This window comes from Ursus arctos, unplaced genomic scaffold (genome assembly GCF_023065955.2).
Source record: "Ursus arctos isolate Adak ecotype North America unplaced genomic scaffold, UrsArc2.0 scaffold_15, whole genome shotgun sequence".
Taxonomy (NCBI): Eukaryota; Metazoa; Chordata; class Mammalia; order Carnivora; family Ursidae; genus Ursus; species Ursus arctos.
Window position 1 is genome coordinate 62,959,970 of NW_026622819.1, and position 20,025 is coordinate 62,979,994.

Here is a 20,025-nt window from a genome sequence, read left to right on the forward strand (position 1 = left end):
GGGATGGTCTGGCGTGTTGGTTTTTCTTCCCTTGCTTGTCCTCAAACTTTAGGTCCTGCAGAAAACTTACATGCAGCAAACTGTGTATTTAAAGGAGCCAATGGATCTTAGCCGAGGATTACAGAAACAGCTGGTCGTGCCAACTTCCCCAGTTCGCTCCGTTCCTGGACCAAGCACTTGTTCTTGGGATCGTTCTCTACTCTGCTCGGCAGTCATGCTGCTCCTGCAGAAACTGTTTTCATTGGCGTGACCAAATTCCCTATCTGTCAGTCTGTCACATTCACGTTGGCCATGCCGTCTCAGCTCCCACGTCCTGCTCCTTCCCAACCCGTCACAAGCTGTCCTCCCCAGTACTGCCCCAGGACAGCTCGCCCAGGCCACTAAATCTGCTCTGTCCTCACACTATCTGACATCTCTGTGGCATCTGACTTGGCTGACCGGGATGTCTCTCTCGATGCGGAGGTAACCTTGGCTTCTGGGGCATCTGCTTTTCTGCTCTTCTTCCCAATCCCTGTCATGCCTCAGTTTCCTCTCAGGAGTCCCTCTTATTTTTGCCGTCCCCCCAAATATGGGTGCCCCTCCAGGCTCAGCCCTGGGCCTTCTCCGTCCGCAATGTGCACATTCTCCCTTGGCGGGGGGCATCTTCACAGGCTACGCCTGAAGCTCTTGAGGCTGTGACAGGACGCTGGTCTTTGTACCAGCAGGGGCAGGTTTGAAAAGAGAAGGGTGACAGAGTCAGAACTGCATTTTGAAAAGCAGGCTGGCTGCTACTTTGGACTAGATCGGGGGGCACAAGGGCAGAAGGAGGGAGAGCATTTGGTGAGAGATGGCGGACCGGACCAGGGAGGCAGCAAAAGGATGAGGGAACTCCTGCTGAAGGGAAATCGGGAGCACTGGGGGACGGAGCAGAGACACAGAGGTGGAGGAGAAGGACACGTCAAAGGAGTTTGCTCTGTTTCTGGCTCAGAGCAGAGGACCACACGTGCTCACTGAGGCTGGGAGCGTGCGGGAGGCCCTGTCTGGAGTGAGGAGCACGTCGTGCGCTTCGGACCCTCAGATCCAAGTGCTCACACCTCAGACACCGTCTGCACAGACGGATCTTGGCATCTTCCCTCCAAAACATCTCCTCCTCCCGGGTGCCATGTCTCAACGTGAGACGCCGCCAACCACCCAGGCTCCAGGCCCAGAGGTCTGGGGGAGGCCGCAGCCAGAGCACGGGTGGGCAGACAGGGCAGGAGGCAGCAATCGGGGAACAGGCAGAGTCTGTCACAGCCTGGGAGGAGGCAGAACGTGAGCGGGAGGAGTGGAGATGGACAGAGGGGCAGAGACGTGGTCGCCTTCTCCATGCTCTCAGGAGTCCTGGAAACAGCTCTGGCCAGGTCCCCAGTGTTGGCGCTTTCCCCACTGCTCTAGTGGCCACTCACTCAAATCCATTCAGAAGCGGTCACTGTCTGCAGCATTTTATAATCATGTCTCTTGCAGTGCATTGGGTTGATAACTGCATCCTTCCCTAAACCCCAAGTTCCATGAGAGCAGGGAAGGTAGACTTCAAAATCATCAAAGATCCTAACCTTATTAAAAAGAAGCACCCCCAGTTCATAAGGAGCACCTTGGTTACAGCCGCTCCTGCTCCAGGTCTAACCAGAGCAGGGCAGGGGAGAGGAATAGGGCCTGTGGTCGAGGTCCCTGGACCCACTGTGGATGGGGGGTGCCTGGATCCAGACAGCCTCTGAGCCCAACGTGACTTTAACAGGGCTTGTGAGCCCAAGGACGATTCTGACGCAAGAACTCAGCACTGACCGCCTGTCCCTGGCTCAGAGACACCCCTCCCACCCATGCACGAACCCCAGTCTCACCCAGATCACTCCCTCCAGTCTGGAGAGTTTCTGGGACACCGAAGGTTCACTACATAAATTAGGGTTCAGGACAGAACATGATGCAACCATTAAAAACAACACTGGCACCGAGCGTAAATACACAGGGAAAGTAGTACCTAACGGTAGGTGGAAAGAGCAAGATGCAGTTTCTCCTAGACAATAAAATCCAAATAGGTGAAAGAGGTAGAGAGAAAAGGATGAGAGGCGCTGTTCTGTGAAAACAATGTGTCAAAGAAGCAGGATTGTTTTTATTTTCCTTTTTCTGTGAATGGAGACCTTTCTAGGAAGCACTAGGTGGCTGATTGCCTGCCTCAGTTGTCCAGAATCTCCCAGAACAAGTCATAAGGCTATATGGCTGATTTTCCAAACCAGGGCACTTTTTCAGTGAAAGGGAACTCTGGGCCAACAGTCATCAGCCAGGACTTGGCCAGGCAAACCAGGACTTACGGTCACTCGACCCAAAACCAATCCCAGCTGCGGCTCTGCTTCCCACCCCTCCCCGATCCCCTGGGGGTTTTGTGGCCTAAAGTGACAGAGCCACAATGTGGTGGTGCCGGGATCCAAACCCAGGTGGGCCTTGTTCTCTGCTCTTTACCCCTTCGACAGAGAGTCCATTATGAACATTCCCCAGTGGACAACTCCACAGTGCTCTGCAAATTAAGTACAAACTAGTTAACTTTTGTCACATTAAAGGGAGCTGTGCAGAAACGTCCACCTACCTTGATGGGAAAGGCTGGGTCTGTGTCACCCTAATATACGTGAGATATTGAATAGGTCTGCAGCTCAGGGGGCCCTGAGCAATCAAAGGGCAACTAGTGAGCCAAGACGAGTTGTTGGCCTGAAATAGGGCTGCAAATCTAGAGGCGGTGGGGCCATTCCCTTGGTGGGGACAGTGCAGCCATCCCAGGGACAGTGAGGGGCACAGGAGTATGAAGAGAACTCACATACTGAGGGACTCTTCTAGGCACTGAGATGGGTCAGTTGCTCATTGGCCTCAACCCACTGCAGAAGAGCTGCTGATTGCCATTTTATTATTTTTTTAATATTTATGTATTTGAGAGAAAGAGAGAGAGAATGAGCGGGAGGGGCCAAGGGAGAGAGAATCCCAAGCATATTCCCCACTGAGCACAGAACCTGATTCGAGGCTTAATCTCACATCTCAGGACCCCGAGATCATGACCTGAGCTGAATCCAAGAGTCGAACACTTAACTGACTGAGCCACCCAGGTGCTCCTCTAATTGTCATTTTATAGGTGAAGTGACTTGCTTCAGCACCCCAGGCTGACCCAGAGGTTAGACAAGGAGAGAGCTGGCCTAGCCAACCTTGGCTCAGCATAAGAGTAGGAACTCAACTAATGTTTTTGGGAATGGATGGATAGACACATGACTGGATGGCTAGGTAGGTGGGTGGGTGGATGGATGGACGGATGGTTGGACAGATTACTCAGATGGTTGCCCAAGCTAGATTTTGAATGGAACCCACCACTGCTGAATCTGTTAACTCTTCCTCTTTAGAAGGGAATCTCTCTTCTCATCTCTCTTGTGAATCTGGGCCCCAATTCAGGCTCCAGAGTCCTATGAGAGGGAAACAAGCTTCTCAAAGGCTCCCTAAGAGCTCTTTCTGGGTTTCAGGAGTTTTGCAACAGACCCCATAACATCATCAGCCTCTCAATCCAGAAACCCAACTGCCTTATAGTTCCTCTTTCTGCCATGCTCCCTGTCCCCCATTCCACTACCCAGGTATCCCTGGGATGCGTCTTCTCCTCATCCCTCCTGTTCCACGTGATTCAGACCTCATCCTCTCTCCTCTGCACCATCAGCCTCTTAGCTGGTCTCTCTACTTCCAGACTTGCCCCCTTTAACAGACAACCCCCCACTAACAAGACCTTTCTAAAATGCAAACCAGGCCCTTCCTGATCTAACCAGAGGCTCCACATTCTCTCAGACGCATCCTGGATTTGTGGTCGTACACCAGAAACCCTCCCTGACTCAACACTATGTAGTCTTTCCAGGTTTCTCTCCTGTTACTTCTCCCATCACATGCCCCCAAGACCCACAGACAGAGGCACAGACATCCACACGCGTGGCAAGGCCACGGGCTGTTCGGTCACTCCATGGGGAGTCCTGTCGGGCCAGGAAGGAGGGGAAGCAGCTGGAGCCATGAAATCTCTTTGGGGACCCTGGGAATAAGGTGCGTAAGTGGCATCAGGGTCTCTGCCTGGGGGCAGAAGATGGGCCCTAGCTGGGTTTGGGTCTCTTTCAGGCGGAGTTTCTGTGTGGGGAAAGGGAAAGCCTGACCACAGACTTCCCCAGCAGAGCTGACGATTAGTAATTAACTGGGAGGAATCTCAGGGGTGAGGTTAATTAGGGAACAGAGGGAGGGCAGCCAGGGTTTTGGGACTTTGCCCTTGACCCAAGGGTATAAAAAGGAGGGTCCCAGCTCTTCCTCAGGCCCCTGGGGCTTCCGTAAGCAGCTGAGCAAGAGCCGAAACACAGAACCCCAAGGTAAGCCCAGGGCTCCCCGCTCCCAAACCCATTCCCAAGTCTTAGTAGGCAATAGCCTATCATCCCTCTCCTCTGCCCTAACTGTGCTTCCCCTTCCTGCACCCATAACATCTTGGTCCCAGTCCAGCCTCGCTTACCCCCCCCAAAGTAAAGAGGACTCCTGCTTTTCCAGGGCTTGGAATTTAGCTCAGTGCCCTCCCCCACCCCACCAAACAGCCAAGAGCCCTTGGGACAATATAGCAGTGTGGGGGTATGGGTTGTTGATATAGGCCGGGGTACTCCTACCCCAACAACCAAGAATTCCTGGGGCAGTTCAGGGGGCCCTAAAACAAGCCAAGGGCTTCCCAAATTGGAGATAGCATGGGGAAACCTCCTTACCTAAATCAGTCCTGGTCTGAAACTCATTAGTGGGAGAAAGGATATCAGTGTTTGTTTATTGCTGGGAGGGAGGGAGGAAGATGCAGAAAGAAGTTCATCTGTGAAGGGAACCCAGGAGCTCGGGATCCAGGCCAGTGAACCTTTCCCTGAGTGCACATCCAGGGGTCCCATGAGCCAGCAGGTGTCCATGGCTCCTCTCGGCTCTCAGGACGGTCAGAACTCCTCCCACCTGCTCAGCCTTGGCCCACATCTGCAAGCTCTGCTAACACACCTTCCCTGGCCCCTCCGCCTGCAGGGCACTCTCAGGCCCTTCCCCTCCCAAGGCTCCTGCACACGTGCCCTTCTCCCTCGCCATCCAGCAGCTCCTACCCATGTTCATCTCCACCTGATGGTCTCTCCCCCCCACCCCCTGCCATGGGGCCCTCTGGGGGCACCTGTATCTGTCATCAGAACATTTAGCCCCACTGCCAATTTCTATTTGAGGGATTATTTCATTGACATCTGTCTCCCCAAGAGGCTTGGAGCTCCCTGGGGGCCGGATTTGTCCTCATATTTAGTCATCGCTGTACCCCAGCGTCTAGCTCGGCGCCTGGGATAGAGTAGCTTCTCAATAAATACTCACTGAATGAATGAATACGTGAATCTGGGCTGAGTACCTGAGTGTGCATCTCTGGTATATATGGGGGTGGAGGGCGTGCTTCACCGGGTGGTGCAGGGATCGCACACTAGGGGTATTTGTGCATGTGAGTACGTGGGTATGGATGTGGATGGTGGGTGGGTGAGTATGTGTAAGTTTCTAGGACACAGTAGCTGTCATTCGCTGTGCTGCCGCCCAACAGTGTGTGCCCAGGATGATGTCCTATGGAGAGAGGCTGGGGGGCCCAGCTGTCTCCCCACTCCCAGTCCGAGGAGGACACGTGATGCGTGGGACAGCCTTTGCCTATGTGCCCAGCCCTCAGGGTGAGTGCTGCTCCCGTCCCCAGACCCCGTATGCCCACAGTTGCTCATGTCGCCCCCCCGCCCCGTGAGGTCTCCACCCTTCTGCCAGCCCACTCCCCAACCCCGCCTATCCCAGGGCTTCTGGAAACTCCTGACCAGCCTCCCTCCCCAGTCCTGCACAGGATCCCAGGGGCCTCCGCCTACGCCTTCCCCAGCCTGGGCCCTGTGGCCCTTACTGAGCACGGCTGCCCCTACGGGGAGGTTTTGGAGCGCCATGACCCCCTGCCTGCCAAGCTGGCCCTGGAGGACGAGCAGAAGCCAGGTGGGCCTGGGCAGGGGGTGGATAGCAGGGGCGTCAGCAGTCAGTGCCCTAGACCCTGCCCCTGTGCTCACGACTGGTCCATCTCCAGAGCCTGGGCTGGCCCAGAAGCTGCGCCGGGCTGGCATGACTCTCCTCAAGGTGCCACTGATGCTCGCCTTTCTCTACCTCTTCGTCTGCTCCCTGGATGTGCTCAGCTCCGCCTTCCAGCTGGCTGGAGGTAGGGCCTGGGAGGGGACAGGGACAGGGCTCCTGAAGGGCATCAGGCAATGCTGGCTCATGCTCCTCAGGGAAGGTGGCTGGTGACATCTTCAAGGACAATGCCATCCTGTCCAACCCAGTGGCGGGGCTGGTGGTGGGGATCCTGGTGACTGTGCTGGTGCAGAGCTCCAGCACCTCCACGTCCATCATTGTCAGCATGGTCTCCTCCGGCTGTAAGTTGGCCCACCAGGGCAGGGAAAGGGGGGGCTGCGTGCGCTGGTTGGGGGCTGAGGTGGTGTGTCAGGGCTGGGGGCCAGGGACAGAAGTGGGGCCAGGGAGCTAAGGGCAAAGGGCAGGACTCCAGCATCTCCCACTCTGTCTTCCAAGGTGCGGCCAGGAGTAGTCTCAGCCAGGAGGGGTGCCTCAAGATCTGGACAGGGTGGCAAATAGGGAGTCCCCCCCCCCCAAGAAGGCTTGGCTCTGGATCACCACATAGTCACTACTTATTCCATTGGTCAGGGAAATAGAACCTGCTGGAGATGTGCATATGATTTATTGCAAGGAATTGGTTTACGTGATCATGGGGCTGGCTCAGCAAATCCAAAATCTGTAGGGCCGGTTGTTAGGAAGGGCAGGCTGGAACTCTTGGGGGGAAGCCTATGTGGGATAGCCTCAGTTTTGCTTTTAAGGCCTTTATCTCCCTGGATGAGGCCCACTCAGATTATCAAGGCTAATCCCCTTTACTTAAAGTCAGCTGGTTGTGGAGGTGATCACACCTGCGGAACGCCCTCGCAGCAGCATCTAGACCCGCGTTGGATCGGAGCACCGCGTACTAGAGCCGCTAAGCCAGCTCAGGAAACTAACCACCACACGCGTGCGCACGAGCACGGATCCGCATTTGCATGCCGGACATGTGCCGTCATCTACACGTGTGCACACGCAGTGCATCTGTCCACCATGCACACACACACATCACACGTGACACCAAGGCTGGGCAGCGTCGTGGCAGGACCGCCCAGTGGGGGCTGGGTCGTGGGCAGCGGGGCTGGAGGGAGGTGTTTCTGGGGGACGGAGCCGGGTGGCCCTCACACAGTTAGTTACGAGGTCCTTCTTCTACTAGTGCTGGAGGTGAGCTCTGCCATCCCCATCATCATGGGCTCCAACATCGGCACCTCTGTCACCAACACCATCGTGGCCTTGATGCAGGCGGGGGACAGGACTGACTTCCGGCGGTGAGGGGGTAGAGTGGGGAGGGGCCTGTGTGTGTCGGGGGAGGGTGTTCCCAGGTGCCAGGAGCCCCCAGTGTAAGTGCATCCTGGCCCTGGCCTGCTCTGCAATGTGTCCTCCCTGCCCAGGGCCTTCGCAGGGGCCACAGTGCATGACTGCTTTAACTGGCTGTCGGTCCTGGTCCTGCTGCCCCTGGAGGCCGCCACCGGGTACCTGCACCATGCCACTGGACTGGTGGTCGCCTCCTTCAACATCCGTGGTGGCCGCGACGCCCCTGACCTGCTCAAGATCATCACGGAGCCCTTCACCAAGCTCATCATTCAGGTGGAGGCAAGGCTGGCATGGGGTGGGGGCTGGGGGGCAGTAAGGGCCCCTCTCTCACCCCCCCTCACATCTTGTGCACAGCTAGACAAATCTGTGATTACTAGCATTGCCACCGGTGACGAGTCCCTGAGAAACCACAGTCTCATCCGAATCTGGTGCCACCCGGACCCCACGGGGGTGAGTCTCAGGTCTGGCCACAGGTAATACTGTGCCAATCCCTTCCAGGCTCCCGGCGGCTTTAGGCAGCTGTCACCAATGGACTCGAATCGGCATGTCATCAGTCTAGCCCAGTGGTTCTCCAGTGTAGACCAGCAGCACCTGTCCCACCTGGGAACCCATTAGAGCTACAAGACACTCAGCCCTTCCCTACACCTACTAAGTTCTAGGGAAAACATATCAGAAAAAACTTGAGGGGTGGGGCGCAGTAGCCTATGTTTCAACAAGTCCTCTAGGTCTGCTCCATGCTCAGGTTTGAGAACGAGTGATCTGCCTCTAGCTCTGGCTTCACAGGTAGAGAACAGGCTCCGAGAGGCTGAGACACTTGCGAGAGCTTGTCCTGCCACTTCAGGGCCCTGAGGACAGGTCTAGCAGTCTAGAGCTTTCTTCTTCCCGCTAGGGCGCCAGGGGGAGTCATGATTCAGCTGTGCCATGTTTTGGGGCCCAGGTAATGTGGGAGGGGGCTGTGAGGGGGTTATGAAGGTGCTGGGAAAGCTGGACCAAAACAAGTGGGCCACGTGGAGACCTCACTGGAGACATGAGAGCCACTTGTACTCTCGTCGGGGCTCCTGCCCCGGAGACTGCCGCGGGCCTGTGTCCATGCAGCCTTCTGCACTGTTTCTACTGCCTGGAGTGAAGATGTGTTTGGATCAGGGGGCCATTTGTGGACCTGCCACGACACCAGACTCACAAGAAAGCAGGCGATCAGTAGTACACTTTCTCACTCAGCCACGAAAATGGAAGTGCTTCATCAAAACCGTAATCCACGGTATTTGCTTCTCCTTAATTATCACGTCCAAGAAGCAACTCCATCCAGAACGGAGAGAAGGAAACCTGAAGCCCAAGGCTCGGCTCAGCCTGGCCCCCTCATCCTCCCTGCTTGCTGCTTGATGTCACCGGCCCTTGATCCCAGCGTGAACAGAGCATCCTTTCAACCCGCCCTGAGCCGTGCGCAGCTCTGGTTCAGCACTTCTGAGTGTTCCAGGCAGTCCGACATCAAAAAGCCCATGCGGGCAGCTCTTATGCTGGCTTTGTGACCCCTCCAACACAGTGCCGCCTTCTCACCAGCCCCCTGGGCACTCTCTGAGCTCTCGGAATTGCCCAAATCCTCCTCACCTCACAGCAGAATCTAGAGGACCCAGAAATCACACCGTTTGATCTTCACAGAAGACAAGCCACGGGAGGGAGCTCCTGGGCTGCGGAGTCCCTCCCTCGCTCTGAAAGCGCCGCTGCCCCCTGCCGCCCCGTCCAGCAGGCCTCCCCTGGCAGCACTGCACCAGACGTGGCCTGCCCCTGACGGAATCCTCACAAAGTGCTGGCGAGGGGGAGACGAGTCTCCCATGTTCCACAAGAGGAACCTGGGGCCCACTCCTGTGAAGTCAGCCACCCGAGGTCACTCGGGGCAGGGGTGGGGGGCTGTCCTTGCTGCTCCAGACGCTGCTTCCCTGAGCTCTGGTCTCCCAGCCCAACTCTCCTGGAAGAACTGGTCCTGCAGAGCAGTAGCCAGATGGGATTTCCCTGGCTCGGAGAGGAGCCGAGGGGTGGCATCCAAGCTCCCTGTTCTCACCCTCTCTCGAGGTCGGGTCATGTGGAACGTGGCTCCGCAGCCACGTGCCTGCTCTCGCCATGTGTGCTGGTGGCCCCTCCCTCACCAGCCTCTAAGGCTTCCTGTGGCCACCGAGACTCCCTTCCAACCTGTTCTTGTGGCCTCCAGCTTTCACCCAACTGGACCCAACCTCACCCAAACCACTCTGCAAGGAACCCAGTCACCAAAGACGGTATTGGGAATCTGAGGGTTTCCAGATGGCGGAAGAAAACCCAGAGGCAATTTTAATGCGCCAACACCTCTTGACACTGCAGGGGCCTACCACAGGCATGGGACTCACCTTCTTAGGTACTCACACTGTAGACTGCCAGCTGTACTTGCCTGGCTTAAACAAGCACCCTTTGAGGACTTGCAGCCAGGGAAACAGGATTTATCACTGGCCCACTTTGCAGGCTCAGAGAGGCTTGCCCAAGTCCATACCATCGAGGTAAGATGGAAATCCTGGTGGAATCTGGACCCCATGCTTCTGAGCCCCCATCTCACTGCTTCTTCCAGAAGCCAGTCTGGTGTCCCACCATATGTGTCCATTTCCCACTCTGCCCATCCGGCCTGAATACCACCAGGTGACCACAGCCACCCAGAGACTGCTCTACGGGTGGTAGGTGTGGCTCTAAGAAGGAGTTCTCCTCTTTGCCACCAGATGGCGCTGCTGGCACGGCGATTTCTGCTTCCAGAAAAACAAAGACCCTACAGCTCCCCTTCCCCTGCACGCTGAACTAGGGCACAGGCCCACATCCTGTGTGTTTCCCCCGAGGGAAAGGATTCTTGGAGCCTGGCAGTCTTCTGTGAGCTTAATCATGTCCTATAGTTCCTACTGGCACTTAAATCCTAACTCTCTTCCAAGAGTCCTCAAAACCAGCCCCTGGGAAGAAGAGGTGGGCAGCATTATAGACCTCATGTCGCCTGGAAGGAAATTGGGGCCCAGAGAAGTTAAGTTTTTGGTCCAGTATCACACAGCTGGGAGTGGCTCAGCTGGGGTTTCAGCTTAGGGCTCCTGGGGCTCATTTATTCTGTTCTTCCCACAGAATTCACCACCCCCAGTACATCCCCAGGCCCAGGAAGGATGGGCACAACTAGGGCTATGTCCCAGACGCTGGGCTGCCCAGTTATTTATCAAGGCTAGAGCTCCCACCTTTTTTTTCTTTTTTTAAAGATTTTATTTATTTATGTGACAGAGAGAGAGACAGCCAGCGAGAGAGGGAACACAGCAGGGGAATGGGAGAGGAAGAAGCAGGCTCCCAGCGGAGGAGCCTGATGTGGGACTCGATCCCAGAACGCCGGGATCACGCCCTGAGCCAAAGACAGACGCTCAACGACTGCGCTACCCAGGCGCCCCTAGAGCTCCCACCTTCTTGACAAGGAAGCCCTGGGCCTGCTCCCACCCCTCACTCAGTACCCACCCCCAGCCCAACAGTGCAGCCCACCCCTTCTCTGGCATTCCCACCCCTACTCCTCTCTTGCACTTTATAGTCTCTTCAGCACCGCACCGTCCCCCCTTCCCTTGAGCTCAGCAGGAGCCACACAACCCCAGGCAGGAAGGTCAAGGGTCAAAACCCTAGGGGCCTTAGCCTTGCCCTGCCCTAACACAGCCAGCCCTGAGTGGGACACACACAGCCCTACCCCTGTGAAGTTCCTCTCCTAAAAGACCCTGGGCCCAACCAGGTTAGTGGGGCACAGGCTGGTCAGGCACCCATTCGTCTCAGGGATCATCTGCCTCCCAGGGCTCCAGGCTGGCCCACCACGGTCTTCCCCAGCAGGGCCAGGATCCTCAGACACACCTGCAGGAGCCATTGATCCTGACCTAGAAACTCAATCTCACTCACACAAACGCATAAGCACACGCCCTTCCCACTGTGTGGTCCTAGATGGGCCCAGGGACCAGGGAGCTTTAGGAGGCATGATGTCTTACTGACCTGCAGAGAGCGCTTCACACGTTTTCTCCTGTAACCTTTATAACAGCTTTTTTTTTTAAAAGATTGATTGATTGATTGATTTGACAGAGAGAGAGAGAGAGAAAGCCTAAGCAGGGGGAAGGGCAGAAGGAGAGGGAGAATCAGGCTCCCTGATGAGCAAAGAGCCCGCGGCAGGACTCGATCCCAGAACCCTGGGACCATGACTTGAGCCAAAGGCAGCCACTTAACCAACTGAGCCATCTAGGTGCCTCTTTATCACAGCTCTTAAGTCATCCTGCTTTAAACAGGCTCAGAGAGGTGGCATAAATTGCCCCAGGTAGTTGGCACAAGAAATAGGACTTGCTCAGATCTCCTGGACAGCAAACACACTGCTCTCCCCCTTAAACCTGGCTCTCTCCCACCCACGCGGCAGTCACCACCGATTTCCCAGCCTGCTTTTCTGGCAGAGCCCATCAGAGAGCATTCTTTCCTCTTGCAGCTATGGCCTGGGTTTGAGGGTGGTCCAGGGCCCTGGTCTACCCAGCTGGAGCACAGATCAGCACACTGTCCCACTCATAGCAGCTCAGGCCCCTAAGAGAAACAAGATTTGAAGCTAGGCACCAGAAATAGTTCTTACCTCTACCATACATTTTTAAAAAGATTTTATTCATTTATTTGTCAGAGAGAGAGAGTACAAGCAGGGGGAGCAGCAGGCAGAGGGAGAAGCAGGCTCCCTGATGAGCAAGGAGCCTGATGCAGGACTTGATCTCAGGACCCTGGATCGTGATCTGAGTTGAAGTAGACGCTTAACCGGCTGAACCGCCCCGGTGTCCTCCTATCTTACATTTTATACATGACACGGTTCGGAATAAACCCGAAAGGAGCCATGACATTGAAGTGCCGCTACCCCACCTGAGATACTACCCTCAGCACAGGGGCGGTCCGGGGCTGTGGGGTGTAGAACTTCCTGGCACCAGGGCCCATATCAGCTCCCAGAGGCCGCAGAGGGTGAATAAGGAAAAGCTGTAGCTTTGGCGTTTTGCCTGGAGCCCTGGGAGTCACTGTCCCTCCGTGGGGCTCGGTTCTTCCTTTGGGAGATGGTTTTTCCTCATCCAAGCCCAGCCTGCTTTCTCCTTTCAAGGCTGGGATCCTGAGAGAAAGATAAGGTTCCCCAGTTGCATTTAAGAAAAAATAATTCCTCGGTCCAATGAGGCTGCAAAGTAGTGGTCCAGACCAAACTGGCCCTCACATAATTGTGAAGTATGGGGTTTCTCTTATAGAACCGGGCCATTTGGCCGTGCGGGGCTACGTCCCCGGGTGGTGACACTGGCTTGGAGCTGAGTGGCTGCTGCCCCTATAGGCCCAACACACACCCCTCCACCACCCCCACACTTAGCCTGAGCCCCTTATTTAAGCTACCTGCCTGGCCCTGGGCCCTCTGAACTGGGGGGCCTCTCCCCACTGAGGAGTAGGTGGGGGGTGGAGGAAGGGTGGGGGCTGGACTTCTGCCCACCTGTGGTCCTCCCCCTCTACCCCAACCTCCCCCATAAGGATTTGAGCAACAGGACAATGGAGCTTGGGCTAATGGTGCCTCGGGAGAGAGGATGGGGCACAGGGGCTGGGAAGCTGGGGGGGGGGGCACCAGGAGAGGGATGGATGGTAAAGGATGAGGAAGGGAGAGTTTTCAGAAGGAGGGCCATGGTCAGAAGCACCCAATGCCAAGGAGAGGTGGAAGAAAATGAGGACAAGAAGCCACAGGATCGGGAAGCCCCTGCCTGCGCCAGTGAGAGCCAGACCGGCAGAGTGATAGGACAGAATATTCAGAGGGCTGACCATGGCCAGAGTCTTGTGTGGCAGGCATTTCCATCCCCATCTCTCCAGCAGAGCAGACAGGCCCAGAGAGGCAAACCAACTGTCCAAGGGCATGTAGTCAGGAGGCCTACCTCCACACCCCCCACCTCTCCCTAACCGCCCCCATCCCCAACCCCAGGCTACATTTTCCTAAATTCTAAGTCACTCTCCTCTTAATCTAGGCTCCCTCCACCAGGCCCAAGGCAGAGGCCAACACCAGCTGGACCGCTGGAAATGCCACCATGGAGAAATGTGAGTGCCTGCATCACGGGAGATGTTTGGCATGGCCAGGGCAGAACTGGGCAGAGGAAGAGCTGTACCACCCCACCCCACCCCCCCCGCCGGCTGCTGCCAGTCCCAGGAAAGCCAGCTGTCAACCAGTTCAGCTGCTGGGCTTGGGCTAGGCCCTACTGTTGAGGCTGAAGCAGCCTGAGGTGGGGCCTTAGGCTCCAATCCCAAGAGGGCAGCAAAGGTGGGGGGCTGGGAACAAGCTGTGGGGTTCAGCTCTCAGCAGCTTGACACTCCCCCTGCCAGGCAACCACATCTTCGTGGACACGGGGCTGCCTGACTTGGCTGTGGGGCTCATTCTGCTGGCCGGCTCCCTGGTGCTCCTATGTACCTGCCTCATTCTCCTTGTCAAGATGCTCAACTCTCTGCTTAAGGGCCAGGTGGCTAAGGTCATTCAGAAGGTCATCAACACTGGTGAGCCCCCAAGAACTGGGTGTGCGGGCCCCAGGATGGGCCCTTCCAAATCTTACTAAGTCCCACCACTGTTTTGCTGTGTGATCTGGGTAAAGCCCTGCCATCTTAGAGCCCCAGTTTCTCCCTGTGAACAAAGAAGAGGTTGGGTCGGGTGATTTCCGAGGCTCCTGTGGTGCTGGCAGCGGGGGGTCTGTGGCTGCCTCTGGCTGTGTTTCCATTCCCATAGGTGGCTCTAAACAGATTCTCAGAGGCCACTGATGCATTCAACAAATACTCACTACAGCCGCGTGCCCAAGCACGGTGTAGTGCCGAGGATACGGAGCTGAGCCACAGAGATGGAGCCTCCCCTCAGGGGACTCCCAGCCCAGAGGAGGAGATGGATGTGCAGTGAAAACTAAATGATCAAGGGACACATTCAGATAGAGGGCCTGCCAAGGGGAAAGCAAAAATGACAGAGAGTACAGAAGAAGCTGCTTTCAATGGGCAGTCAGCGGCCTCTGTGAGGAGGCCGAAGTGAGCAGTCAGATGTGGCTGGGGAGTGTTCTGTGGGAGCGACACAGGTGCGGAGGCACAGAGGCAGGACCAGCTGGGCAGAGAGGTGGCCAGCAGTGTGGCGGGAGCTCAGTGAGGGAGGCAGGGAGAGGTCGGCAAGGTAACAGGGATGGAGCAGATCACGGGGCCCCACAGGCTGTGCTCGGAGCCTGGACTGCACTAAGGGTAATGGGGGCACTTGAAGGGTTGGGGCAGGGGAGTGACACCACCTGATTTTCATCCGAAGCTTTGGGGACAGAGCCTGGCCCTGTAACAAATGCTGGAGTCAGGTGCATTTGTGGGTCTATGGGAGCTTAGGGACGCGAGAAACAAAGTCTGCCTGAGGGCCAAGGGTCAGGGAGGGCTTTTCAGCAGCCACTGTATCTGCACTGAGCCCTGAGGAGGAACATGTAGAAGGAAGGAGGGTGTTCTGGGCAGAGGGAACAGTCTAAGCAATTGTGTGACGGAACCAGGCTGAGAAGGGCCTTTAATCCAAGATCAAGGAGGGCGGGTAGAAGCCGCCGCAGCTCAGCAGGGGACTGGACTGACAAGGCCCCACTTGGAAGCTGGCCTCCAAAACCTCCTCCCCAAGGAAAGTCCTGGCTACTCTCCCAATGCCCTCCTACTGACCCTGCTGGGACGGGGGTGTCCTCGCAGACTTCCCCGCCCCCTTCACCTGGGCCACAGGCTACTTTGCCATGGTGGTGGGTGCCGGCATGACCTTCGTTGTCCAGAGCAGTTCTGTGTTCACCTCGGCCATCACCCCACTCATTGGTGAGTGCCCGTGGCGAGGCGGCGGGCGGTGGGGGGGAGGCTGGCAGGGGAAGAGCTGAAGGAGGGGCCTGGGGAGAACCTATCCCATCTGCCCCCAGGCCTGGGTGTGATCAGCATCGAGAGGGCCTACCCCCTCACGCTGGGCTCCAACATTGGCACTACCACCACGGCCATCCTGGCTGCGCTGGCCAGCCCCAGGGAGAAGCTGTCCAGCTCCTTCCAGGTGCGTCTGGGAGGGCGCCTGCCAGGGGCAAGACAGGGCTGGGCCTGAGGTGTGGCACCTGACCCAGGGTGGGACACCAGGTAACAAAGTTCTTGCCTGCCTACTACGGGCCACCCACTATGCCAGGCTCTGTGGAAACCACAGGGGGCCAAGTTGGCCCGGTGCCACCTCCAAGACCTTGGCATCTACCAGGCAGAAATTACTCAGATAATTATGCCAACAACAGTGGGATTTGTACTCTGAGGCAGGGGTACAGCACGACCGTGGCTGACCCATTCTTGGGGACCAAGGACAAGTAGGGGGGCAGATGGCAAAGGGGTTGCTGTTCTGGGAGCAAAGGAGTCAGGACAAGCCTGGGGCTGGGGACAGGGCTCGAACCAATCAGGAGGCCAGAGCTGCTGAGCCAGAAACTAGATGCATCTCTTTGCTGCTGGGTTTGGGCAGGATCTGCCAGGGAATTTGCAAGAGGGGCCAGTGGGGGAAAACGTGTCGCGTTTGGTCCAGAAGTGTCTCAGTATTTTACTAGGAGCACATCAGCCCTGCCGTCCCTGATGCCCGGGCCGGGCTCCTGTTATCGATGCCTGCCAGTATGGCAGGGAGCCGGGGCCCAGGCCCACCTCAGCCCCTCTGGCCTCTCCTCTACAGATCGCCCTCTGCCACTTCTTCTTCAACATCTCGGGCATCCTGCTGTGGTACCCGGTGCCCTGCACACGGCTGCCCATCCGCATGGCCAAGGCGCTGGGCAAGCGCACCGCCAAGTACCGCTGGTTTGCCGTGCTCTACCTCCTCTTCTGCTTCCTGCTGCTGCCCTCGCTGGTGTTCGGCGTCTCCATGGCAGGCTGGCAGGCCATGGTGGGTGTGGGCGCACCCTTCGGGGCCCTGCTGGCCTTCGTGGTGCTCGTCAGCGTCCTGCAGAACCGCAGCCCCAGACGCCTGCCCCGGTGGCTGCAGACGTGGGACTTCCTGCCTCGCTGGATGCACTCCCTGCAGCCCCTGGACCGCCTCATCACCCGCGCCACCCTGTGCTGCGCCAGGCCGGAGCCCCGCTCACCCCCGCCGCCCACCAGGGTCTTCCTGGAGGAGCTGCCCCCCGCCACCCCCTCCCCCCGCCTGGCACTGCCTGCTCGACACAGTGCCACCCGCCTCTAGCCTGCGGCCCAAAGTGCCACCAGGGGCAGGGAAGGGCTGGTGTTTGATCCCCACTGTGTTAGGGCAGCGGGGTGTGTCCGTGCACTCTGGGCATGGGCCTGTCCTTGTGCGGGTCCTCAGAGCTCTGGGCTCGTGTGACGGAGAGTCAGCGTGTGCACGTGTGTGGGCATGTCCAGTGAGACCGTGTGTCATCCTGCATGTGTGGACTGACGCACCTGTGGGGGGCTGTGTGCGGGCTACAGGGTGCCTGGCTACGATTTTGAGTCCGCGGCCCATAAGGGGGTCTTGTTTGGAGGCCTGTGCTTGGTTCTCCTGTACACACAAGTCCAACTCGGCAGAGGGGGAGTAAGGGTGGGTCTGAGGACATGACTTGCAGCTATTTGCTTGTGCAGAGATGTGGGTGCTTGAGTCACTGGCTGAGTTCTCGCCCCTCCCTGTCACCTTCCTTGCTCCATTATACCACTCTCCTCATCCTCACCCAGCTGTTCTGCAGCACGGCTACAACCCCCTTTCCCAATACTGCGTGATGAAAAAGGAATTAAATTCTCATTATGCATTTACAAGTCTGTGTGCTCTCCATCTGGGTTGGGAGGTAGACCATGGCTTGGGGCTCAGCAGCACTATTTCCTGCAAGCTCACCCCAACAATCCACCTAACCCTGCCTTAATGAGTCCAACCCCTGATTCAGACTTCCTGGGAGTCCCTCCTAGGGCCTGGGACCACCCCCAAGGCAAGTATAAGGAGGGCCATCCCCACCCACCCCATCTAGCTGACTTCCTCTGGTCTCTCCCTGCCTCTGGACTTTCTCCCCCTTTCTGGGATAAGATTAGTGTTCCAGAAAACAAGTGACAGGTAGCAGCTTGTCGGGAGACACTGAAGGGGGCAGGGAAGGTGAAAATGGGCAAGAGAGGCCGTGCTCTGGGCCCCAGCGCATAGTGGGCAGGGACTAGCCACCCTCCCTCCCACCTTTGTCCTTTACCTTTGGGCAATAAACCAAGCCTCACTTAAAACCATCCAAGATTTTCAATTCCTCCTTTTCCATAAGGGGCCCTGGAGCTGAGGCCTGCAGAGTTAGGGTCAAGGGGCAGGAGACACCTAAGTCCTTCCTTCTAGCCCAGGGAGTCCTCTGGGGACTTTGGATCCCAAGAGGGAAGGGCGGGCCTAGGGCCCTAGAACTCACTGTGATGGTCTTGGATGTGTGTTCTCCTTCCACTCCCTTTGGGGTATGTGGGAGGATATGCAAGAACCCAGGAGCCCCAGAGCTGCTCTCCAAGCTACCAGCCCTACTCCATCATCCACTCACAACACTTGCAAAGGCTTCCTCCTCCCAAGTGGAAGGGGTGAGAAGTACACGGGCCTCCAGCCTGACTCCCTGACCCCACGGGGCCTAGCTGGGGTGCTGGAATTTGGGAAGGGCTCCCTTCATAGTGTGTCTTGTACAGAGGTGTGGAAAGCTTTTTTGGGAAAGGACTCTGGGAAGTCAGGCTAGAGGCCTCTGCAGGGCACTCATGGATAAGCCAGGTCTAGGGTACAGGAGGCTGGGAAGCCTCTGGACTCAGAATCCCAGCCCCATCAGGTACTCCCCCCTGCAAGAATCTTCCGCGGAAACTGGTTGGCTCATCTGCAGCTGCCCTGCGCTCAAACATAGGATGAGCCAGCCACGCCCACCAGTTTATTTTGTTCCAGCCGCACAGCAGCCTAGCTGTCCTGCTAGGTGCCCTGTGTGCGCAGCCCCTTGATTAGTTCATGCACTGTCTTGTTGAGGATGCCCCCGTGCACGCCCCGTCGGCCCATGAGCACGAGGAGCACGCGCGGGGTGTGGCCCACGCAGACCGCACGCCCATCCAGCCCCTTAGTGCGTGCGTCCAGAACTCCATCGCCCTCAGACAGCAAGTGGTCGCGGATGACGCAGCAGCGGCGGCCTGCCACGCTCAGGCCGGCCTGCAGGAAGGTGCGCCGATCAGGCCCTGTGAGCACACCCACCTCTTGCGGTGATATGGCAGCCAGAAGGCCTCCTGGACGCGATGCCCACACGCAGCGATTGTCTGAGTGGCCCACGATGGCCACATCGTCAATGCGCTGGTCCCGCAGCACCGCACTGATATAGCCTTTCCAGTCTCCCATTCCGGCTCAGAGTGCGCCCCTGGCGTCTGGGCGCGCTTTCATGGGATATCCGACTGTTCCACGTGTCTGGAACCCTGGACACTGTGACGCACATAGGGGCGGGGTTGTGACATTGAGGCGTGGCAATGTCACAGAGAGACTATGTACACTGCAGAATGTATACGTGGGGTGAGGGGAAGGCCTGGTGAAGTTGTAAAGTTAGCCTAAAAGAGGAAATTGCATACATCTATATAACCCTTGAAAAACCAACGTAACTGGCTCACCAAGCACAGTGTACATATGGGTTTAAGAAAAACAGGAGAGCAAGTGTGGACAGCCAGACCTCTCAGCCTTGTAACCATTCAACCCTCAGAATCCCCAGTTTGGTTCAACGCTAGGAACACCAGCCTCTCCTGGAAATCTGTTAAAGAGATTGCTGGGGGGCGCCTGGGTGGCTCAGTCGTTAAACGTCTGCCTTTGGCTCAGGGCGTGATCCCAGCATTCTGGGTTCCAGCCCCACATCAGGCTCCTCTGCTGGAAGCCTGCTTCTTCTTCTCCCTCTCCTCCCGCTTGTGTTCCCTCTCTCGCTGGCTATCTCTATCTCTGTCAAATGAATAAATAAAATCTTAAAAAAAAAAAATAAAGAGATTGCTGGGTCCCAACTCAAGAGTTTCTGATTCAGCAGTATGGGAGGTAGCCAGAGACTATGTGTTTCTAACAAGTTCGCCGTTGATGTTGCTGCGGGTGGTCCAGGCACACTTTGAGCCCCACTGCCCTAGAGCAAGTGGGGGGGGGGGGTGTCTTCCACATTGCCAGCTCTGAGTCCACACCAGTGTTTTAATGTTAAGTCCTTCTGACCATGGTTCTCAGCCCCCACTGCACATGGAACCACCCGGAGAGTTATAAAAACATACCACTACCCACACCCCATCCCTAGAGATACTGATTTAATTGATCTGAGGTGGATCTCAGGCATAGGTTCAAAAAGCTCCCCAGATGATTCTGGTGTAAAGGTTGAGAACCTCTGTTCTATAAACTTCAAATGTTAATAAGTTAGTTTCAAACAAGGAATGATATATGGAGTCATCTTGCTCAGGGCTTGCTTGGTACATAGTACCGCTTCGCAAACATCAACTGGACCTGAATCTCTATATCTTGCTTAAGATCTCAGTAGATCATGTTCCCTGAGGGGTGTGGACAAGTGCACC

The 20,025-nt window shown here is 56.7% G+C and overlaps 2 protein-coding genes across 4 annotated transcripts; one reads left to right on the plus strand and one right to left on the minus strand.

The window, feature by feature from the left end:
* The first annotated feature begins 4,333 nt into the window (after nt 1-4,333).
* Nucleotides 4,334-17,271, plus strand: SLC34A1 (solute carrier family 34 member 1). Of its 3 annotated transcripts, XM_026511071.3 has the most exons (13): nt 4,334-4,382; nt 5,600-5,720; nt 5,872-6,021; nt 6,110-6,238; nt 6,309-6,452; nt 7,340-7,451; nt 7,575-7,770; nt 7,852-7,947; nt 13,518-13,587; nt 13,870-14,037; nt 15,226-15,342; nt 15,441-15,565; nt 16,211-17,271. In XM_026511071.3, the coding sequence occupies exons 2-13, from the start codon at nt 5,612-5,614 to the stop codon at nt 16,712-16,714; spliced, it is 1,920 nt and encodes a 639-aa protein (XP_026366856.1). In that variant the 5' UTR covers nt 4,334-4,382; nt 5,600-5,611; the 3' UTR covers nt 16,715-17,271. The 3 variants fall into 3 exon arrangements, with proteins under 3 accessions (XP_026366856.1, XP_057168345.1, XP_057168346.1); XM_057312362.1 differs by lacking the exon at nt 7,852-7,947; XM_057312363.1 differs by lacking the exon at nt 6,309-6,452.
* A 449-nt stretch (nt 17,272-17,720) lies between these two features.
* Nucleotides 17,721-19,996, minus strand: PFN3 (profilin 3). Its single transcript, XM_026511075.4, has one exon. It carries the CDS (start codon nt 18,836-18,838, stop codon nt 18,425-18,427), a length of 414 nt encoding a protein of 137 aa, XP_026366860.2. The 5' UTR covers nt 18,839-19,996; the 3' UTR covers nt 17,721-18,424.
* Nucleotides 19,997-20,025: the final 29 nt, after the last annotated feature.

Excerpts from the sequence above, each read along its gene's own strand:
- PFN3 (XM_026511075.4), bottom strand. The coding sequence starts at position 18,838 with ATGGGAGACTGGAAAGGCTATATCAGTGCGGTGCTGCGGGACCAGCGC.
- SLC34A1 (XM_026511071.3), top strand. The coding sequence starts at position 5,612 with ATGATGTCCTATGGAGAGAGGCTGGGGGGCCCAGCTGTCTCCCCACTC. Across the intron at positions 13,588-13,869 it reads AAATGCCACCATGGAGAAAT|GCAACCACATCTTCGTGGAC; the intron begins GTGAGTGCCTGC and ends TCCCCCTGCCAG. Across the intron at positions 15,343-15,440 it reads GGCCATCACCCCACTCATTG|GCCTGGGTGTGATCAGCATC; the intron begins GTGAGTGCCCGT and ends ATCTGCCCCCAG.